This window comes from Cyprinodon tularosa, unplaced genomic scaffold (assembly GCF_016077235.1).
Source record: "Cyprinodon tularosa strain WSP-4 unplaced genomic scaffold, ASM1607723v1 ctg176, whole genome shotgun sequence".
In the NCBI taxonomy this organism is placed as follows: Eukaryota; Metazoa; Chordata; class Actinopteri; order Cyprinodontiformes; family Cyprinodontidae; genus Cyprinodon; species Cyprinodon tularosa.
In genome coordinates this window covers 29,161-36,991 of record NW_024038582.1, presented here as the reverse complement: position 1 = coordinate 36,991, position 7,831 = coordinate 29,161, and the positions used below count along the sequence as shown (strand labels likewise).

Below are 7,831 nucleotides of genomic sequence, written 5' to 3'. Positions count from 1 at the left end.
CTGCAAGTGCATTCCTTTAGTTTTTGAAAACCGATAATGACTGGGATTGTGTTTCAAAAATGTTTAACATTCTGTTTAATTTTGAAGAAATAGCTAAATTATATTTAGCTAAATTATAAATTATAATATTTGAAAGGTTTTAAATACTCCAGCATAAATGTGTTTGTTAGGCAAAGCAAGCTGCTGGAATATTATTATTATTTTAATGTGCCTTCATTATAATTAATTTGCCTTGCTTTTTTTCATAACTTTATGACATTTAATTTCTTTAAAAATAATCGACTATCATTATGTGTTTTTAAGTGAAAAATCTTTACACCACTACTACTTGGTCTCTTACCCTAAGCAACAGGTGTACTATTTCACACAGATGTTGGTACATTTGGCCTTGACATCACTAATATATATAACCTGCATTAGATCCATTGCATTTACTGTGAAAGCAGAGAGACGGCAACAAACCCACTTATCCTATGGTTAATCATGAAAGCTTTCTTAGCCTTTTTCTTCATTGTGCCGCACTACATTCTGTGCAATGCACAAGAACTCAGCAGTCACAGTTTTATCAGTGGTGAGGATGTATCGGGGAATCAGTTCAACAGGTTAGAGAAAAATCAAGATGTGCAGGAGCTTCATTTGGACATCTGGGAGGAGCTGAGAATCCTACGAGATTTGGTGGTTGTACAAGGAATAGAGCTAAGGCTTCTCTCAGCAAAACTTGCAGAATTTGACAGCCTGTTTCAGGTCCAGCAGAAGGAGATTACAGGTTATGTACTATGAAGTTGGAACGCATGAAAATACACAAGTTCCTATGTTTCAATGTATCTTCGTTTTGCAGTGATGAACGACAGGCTGACTGCAGCAGAGACTCTTATCGAAGAAATGCAGACGGAGAAAGAAGGTACCTGCTGGACCTCAACTGAAAGATTTTTGGGTTAAATCTTTTACTTGTGAACATTTATCGTCAAATGTCTTTCACTGAAGCTCAAGGTGCAGAGATAAAATTAATTCAGCAGAAACTCAACATCGTAGAAGAACGACTATTAATACACATAGCTCATGTGGAAGAGCTTCAGGAGAAACAGGAAGGTAACGTTTAGGTACTTTACATTTGGTACATGGTTTTTTCAATTAATTAATTAAAGTAATTAATACATTTTTATTTTGTTTTTAGATCAAGATTTGGCACTGCAAGAGCTACAAATGACCAACAATGGTAAAATAGTTTTTTTCTTATTATTGTAGTTACTTTGAACCATCTTAAAGTGAACAGTCATTTTTTCACAAACTTTACCAGATCAGCTTTTATGTTTAATTATGTGGCGTGTTAATAATCAATATTCTAAAAAAAAACTGATTGGCAGAGAGTGTTCTTTCTCATTGTAAGAATTTATAAGTAAGTGTAATTTTGTAAGTATTTATGAATTTTTTAAGGCAAAGTTAACTTTCTGATATTTTCAAAAACTTTATTGCAGTAAGCAAAGTGGCCTTTTCTACTTCTCTTCTGGATTCCGGTGAAGGAAACACAGTCAACTTAGAATATATGACCCTTGTTTTCAAAAATGTCTTCACAAACATTGGAAATCACTACAGCCCAGTCACAGGTACGTTAATTGGATTTTTTTTTTGTGAATTCTTTAAAAAAAGATTTAATGTCTTAACTCTCACCAGGTTCGCCGGCGCACCATTTTCAATACTAAAATTTAAGACAGCAGTTCACTTGAAAATAACACTGCTTAAACTTTTACCAATATAGACATGTTATACATCTTTAGAAAGCTTAGACTCTCCACAGTTCAACTGCCAAGTTCATTTTATAGAAGAGTCATTCCATGAGAATGGGTAAAATTGGACTTCGACATTTTCAATTTTTTTACCCAATAGTATTGTTTCTATGTATATCCCACATATTTAGGGATATATTTAACTATCCGAAAAACATATTTTCCCATCTCAGGCATTAATTTTCTTTTAGTATTGATCAGTACTTTAAGATGTGTTCACCTTAATTCCTCAACCCCGTTACGGACACTTTGAGGCCTTTCTGAATGTTATTATAAAATGAATTTAGAAAGAAATAAACATTTTCACATTAATCAGAAGTCCCCCATCCTAATTCAATCATTTCAAAAAGAAAAATTACGTAAAATAACACTTTATGCTTTCTTATATGCTGAAATGTTACAAATTGGTGAAATCACTCACTCATTTTTCTTCAGAAATTCAGTTTAACTCAAGAATTGTAATCAAAATCAATTTCAAATGATAGCTCTTTATATTTGAAACAAAAGTCAATAGACATTAAATTATTTTATCAACATTTAAAAAAAATAATATGTGAAAATATAGGTGTGACGGGGTTGAGACTAACATAACAGGGTTGAAGATGGTAACAGGGTTGAAGGGACAAATACGATTTTCTTTGTTTATTTCAGTGTTTAGGACTTTCTGTTGGCATTTATTTTTTAACCATAGCAAAGACACCAGCTAAATTGCTATTGAATTGAGCTTTAATATAAACCCAAAAACAACAACAACAACAAGAACAAAACAAAACGGCATAATAACAACAATAGAATATGAGGTGAGGTGACATTCCACGTCCCCAGAGCCAGTTTAAGCGCCCGCGGATCAGGTCGCCGAGGTCTCCGCCTCTGGCTGCCGCCCAATCCCCTTTGCACCGTTCCCTCATGGTTCCCCCTGCAGGTGGTGGGCCCACTGGGGGATGGCCTCGCGTCGCTCCTTCGGGCTGGGCCCGGCCGGGTCCCGCGAGGAAGAACCCGACCACCAGGCGCTCCCCGACGAACCCCAACCCCAGGCCTGGCTCCAGGGTGGGGTCACGGCTCCGCTGTACCGGGCGACGTCACGTGCCTCATTTTAGTCCTCGTCATAAGGGTTTTTGAACCGCTCTTCGTCTGACCTGTCACCCAGAGCCTTGGGAGACCCTTCCAGGGGCATTTAGCCCCCGACAACATAGCCTCTGGGATCACCCAGGCACTGAAACCCCTCCACCACGTTAAGGTGGCGACCGTTAAGGCATTCGGCCGTGACCCTCGTGCTGCCCTGTGGGGGGTGCTCCAGGAGTATGGAGTCGGGGGCCCTTTATTAGGGGCCATCCGTTCTCTGTACAAGCGGAGCAGGAGTCTGGTTCGCATTGCCGGCACTAAGTCGGACCTGTTCCCAGTGCATGTTGGACTCCGACAGGGCTGCCCTCTGTCACCGGTCCTGTTCATAACTTTTATGGACAGGATTTCTAGGCGCAGCCAAGGACCGGAGGGGGTCTGGTTTGGGGAACAGCGGATCTCGTCCCTGCTTTTTGCGGATGACGTAGTTCTGCTGTCTCCTTCCTGCCAAGACCTACAGCGTGCGCTGGGGCGGTTCGCAGCCGAGTGTGAAGCGGCCGGGATGAGAATCAGCTCCTCCAAATCCGAGGCCATGGTTCTCGACCGGAAAAAGGTGGCTTGTCCCCTTCAGGTTGGAGGAGAGTCCTTGCCTCAAGTGGAGGAGTTCAAGTATCTTGGGGTCCTGTTCACGAGTGAGGGAAGAATGAAGCGGGAGATTGATAGACGGATCGGTGCGGCTGCTGCAATAATGCGGACGCTGCACCGGTCTGTCGTGGTGAAGAGAGAGCTGAGCGAAAAGGCAAAGCTCTCAATTTCCCGGTCGGTCTACGTTCCTACCCTCACCTATGGTCATGAAATCTGGATCATGACCGAACTTGCATCACGAGCCATCAGTTCTCCTGGAGCCAGAGTAATGACCTGATGAATTCTCATTGTTGTGGGAACAGCTGGTATCTGCTTTGGCAGTTTCTCCATTGCTTCTTCGACATCTTCACTTTTCACAAAGAACAACTTGACACTTGTGTTTGTTTCAGACAAGGCTCTGAATAACTCTTCTGCATCTGGGATGTCACGGCCCTTTGCCACCATCTTGTCAGCTCCCCTTTTTAAGGCCCCCCCAACACCATCTGGCGCTCCTTTTCCGTGACTAGCCTCAAAAAAATTCCAAGACCCAGCCTTGAATCCTCTTTTGTCAAGTTCTGTGGAGAAAAGGTAGAAGTTGCCTCGTTGTTTGTACTGGGTACAAGGTCCATCACTTGAAAAGTGCAGCACAGACACATGTGGAGGTTGGGCTTGAGGTAATCCAGCACAGGATTTAAATGCTGCCATATTGCTGGAGGGCCTTTATGCCTGCTGGGGGAGATGGTGCTGAAGCACACAGGCTCTGGGTGTCCACCAACATACAACACACCCATATGAAGGTTGGCCTCTTGATGTGAAGCTCCAAAGTGAACGTTCTTGATCACTTCTTTCCTCTCCTTGCTCCTGTGGTAAGCTGCTCTCCACATTTTTCTTTTCTTGCGCTGTTCTCTTTCACTCAGTTCTTGAATTGGTTTCTTCTTCCCTGGCTCTACATTCTTTCTCCATCTCTCACGCTCACTCTGCAGGTATCTCTCCCTCCTTTCAGGATCAGCTTCAAGGCGTTCCCGATATTTCCTCTGCCTTTCTACTGCTATTGTTGGTGCCACCTTACTCACAGCTTAACATGGAACATAAATCACATTCAGCATGCTAACAGTATAAAAATATTGATTGAATATAGTAATAATCAATCTAAGTAATTGAATAACTTAACAACCAAAGTATTAAAATCTCAACCCCATCACACTATCACAACCCCGTTACAATCAAACACATAACGGTGTTGAGTGTGACGGGGTTGAGATTTTTGCACAAAATGGCTTCTTCTCAATGTAGTGAATACAAGAAAGAGAGCACATGGCATGCATGAAATTCAGAATTTGCATATATTATTGAAATAAAAAAGGTTTTTGTAAGAAGTAGATTTTTTTATAATTTTTTAATGTTACGGTGTTGAGTCATTTAGTTTGACGACCACAGTATCACAAGATAAATTACCAAATTAGAGGAAAATAGGGGAGCACCTTGCCTGCCTCTGTGGTCCAGTTGTTCAAAAGACTTCAGTGATGTCACGTCCTGATGTATATGCAGCTGTGGATCATACCATTCTTTTTATGGGGGTGAGATCATTTGTATAACGGGGTTGAGCGGTTGCTCAGGGACAGAAGTAATGTCACTTTAAATTAATATTTAATGATTAATTTAGAAAAACAGAAACATCAACAACTAAAGAGCACAAAAATATGTTTACATTGATGTAAAAATTTATTGACTTTTTAAATAGTTTATTTAGGTATTTTCAAAGGAAACTTTCATCATTGCCATGAGGGACATGACAAAATAGGGGGGTCAAATGAAAAAACTGCATTATTTCTCATAAAAAAGATAGAATTTAAAATATTTTTTCATACTGTATTAAATGGTATATTTCAGTCTAAATGTAAAGCTGTTAAAATATAAAGTTTAGTGATCCAATAGATGAAATACCCCTTAAGAGGTGAGAGGGACTCAAAATGTGCCATTTCTATGGAATGACTCAGAAACCATGTGCACAATTAATAAAGATATAGTAGCTATGGCTGCTATTAGTTAAGTCAACACACAATGTTTGGCTTTCTAGCCAGTGGTACTACCTTTAAAACGAGGTGAAACATGGATAATTTGAATAGTGCAGCCCAGATATGTATAGCCCGACATAAACCCTCACAAACATATTTGTGACTGGATCATTGCACAGTGTTAGATAATTAGATGGGAAGTTGGAAAAAGTATTTGTTTCAAAAAATGTTTAGTGGCCATCAAAATGCTCCATTGTGTCCCATAGCTCTGGAACTGTTATAGTTAGAGGTCTAAAATTTTCTGCAGTTGTAGTTGACATAATGCAGAATAAATATAAAACAACACGCATGCCTATTCTCAAGCATGTGTTTGTTACTGCTATTAAAAAAAGTCCTGATATTTTCGAGAAGAAAAAAAGACAAGCATGAGTCATGTTTTAACTGCTGCTGTTTCAGCTGTGTTTCAGTCACACTATTTTCAATGATATTTTTAGAAACTCAAAGGAAATTAGAATGACTTATCATACATGTAATTTAGGCTTACAGTTCCTTAGTTATTTGCTTTTCTATATTGGAAGGGAAAAAGGCGAGGATAAGCTAACTGCTTTGTCATTCTGGTGTTTCAGGTTACTTCACAGCACCAATAAGGGGAGTGTATTACTTCATATTCACTGGCCATCTTGCTTCTGTCAATAATTTTCTAGCAATGCGACTTGTCAAGAATGAGGATCCCATTGTTTTATCAGGGGACCGTGTTCATGATATCTATCGAGAAGACAACGTGTCCAACGGAGTTGTGTTGCAGCTAGAGATCAATGACGTAGTTGCTATACAGTTAGGTGGTGATATCTGGGATGACACCTATCACAGATCAACCTTTAGTGGATTTCTCCTCTTTGCCTTGTAGATCAAATTTGTATAAGAATCAATAAACATTTATTGAAAAGAAATTTAATTGTGGATTTCTGGCTGGTGCCTTAAAGCAGTAAAGTTGAAGTTTAAAAGCAGAAAAAACACTATAAATAAAGAAAGAGTATAAGGCATGGGTGAAAGTAAAGATTGAGTGAGGGAGATCTTTGGATAGTCTGATAATGATGAGGCTGTGCTGGCATCAGAGAAGGAAAACCTTCTAGTTATCCTAAAGCAGAGATTACCTTATTTACTCTCTTACCTCTCTCAAAAGGAGATCTGATTTAAACACAAATCTTGAGCTCTCACTTTGACTATTGAATATACAAAGAAGGGCTTTTCCTGACTCAAATTACTGAAGAACAACCTGAGATCTTTAACGGTAGAAGAATAATCGTTACACTTGTATTATTGTATTGTATTATTGTATTAATACAATTAATGTATTAATGAATTATTTTTTTAATAATAATAATAATTTGACTTTTTGATCTCACACTGGAGAAATTCATATCTGCACTTAATCCATTCCCTTAGGGAGCAGTGGGCTGCCATTGTGTGGCGCCGAGGGGCAGTATGGGGTTAAAGTTCTTGCTCAGGGACCTAGATTGGCAGTCTGTGGGAGTTGAACTCAGACCTCTACCCACTAGACCATCACTTCCCCTAAAAAACAAGAAGAACATCAGCATAAACCTAAGAACATGAAGAACATTTTTTTTTGTTATTTAAAGGGCACTAAGAGCAGGGATTGTGAATGAATACACATGCATGTGCAGTTTATTTTAAACAAACAAGGCCACCCACCTAAATCTCCGTTGCCTTTAATAGGCTGTGTGCTGCATAATACACTGCAATTCAGGGGTCAAAATTCCAACACAGTCCTACAGATGTGATGCTGCATGTACCCTCCCAACAGTTATGATACAGGAAGTCCTGGTTCTTTCAGTAGTAGTGTTGTTTCAGACAGTTACTTTGTTACTTAACATGGTGCTTGTTGCTGTCTTAAAATATAATCATGGTGGTCTTGTAGTAAACCAGCATGCTTCAAACAGGGTTACAGCATCATCAATGCAGTGTTGTGAATAAGTCCTGTCCATGTTTCTGTACGCTCCTGTGCTAGTTTGGCTGGTAGCTGCATTTACCCGCAGCTTCTGGAGTCTCATTTAGAAATCCTATCTCTAGTTCCTTTAATAATATGGCTTTTTGTAAAATTTATTTTCTGTTTTGTTTATCAAAGCTACTTTGCTTATTGCTGTTCTTGCACTACACTTGTTTTTTTAGCCTGGCCAGCCAGAATGTTACGATGTATACTGTAAATGGTGTATCAGTTTGATACAGTGCTGGTACAACTCGGTTTCATTGGCAGAATTAACAAGGTCAGCCTCATCAGGTTAGAACCAATCAGATTACTACAGATGCGATGCAGGTGTCCGTCCAGGT

General features: G+C 39.5%; 1 protein-coding gene across 1 annotated transcript; it reads left to right on the top strand.

The window, feature by feature from the left end:
- Positions 1-447: 447 nt before the first annotated feature.
- On the top strand, positions 448-6,437 carry LOC119781403. The gene is made up of 6 exons (XM_038281835.1): positions 448-766; positions 839-901; positions 985-1,089; positions 1,175-1,216; positions 1,476-1,604; positions 6,109-6,437. The coding sequence occupies exons 1-6, from the start codon at positions 484-486 to the stop codon at positions 6,387-6,389; spliced, it is 903 nt and encodes a 300-aa protein (XP_038137763.1). The 5' UTR covers positions 448-483; the 3' UTR covers positions 6,390-6,437.
- Positions 6,438-7,831: the final 1,394 nt, after the last annotated feature.

What these genes read in the sequence shown, in the direction of transcription:
- LOC119781403 (XM_038281835.1), top strand. Translation starts at nt 484, where the DNA reads ATGAAAGCTTTCTTAGCCTTTTTCTTCATTGTGCCGCACTACATTCTG. An exon ending in CCAGCAGAAGGAGATTACAG is followed by an intron (nt 767 to 838) that starts GTTATGTACTAT and finishes TTCGTTTTGCAG; the next exon opens with TGATGAACGACAGGCTGACT. An exon ending in TCACTACAGCCCAGTCACAG is followed by an intron (nt 1,605 to 6,108) that starts GTACGTTAATTG and finishes CTGGTGTTTCAG; the next exon opens with GTTACTTCACAGCACCAATA.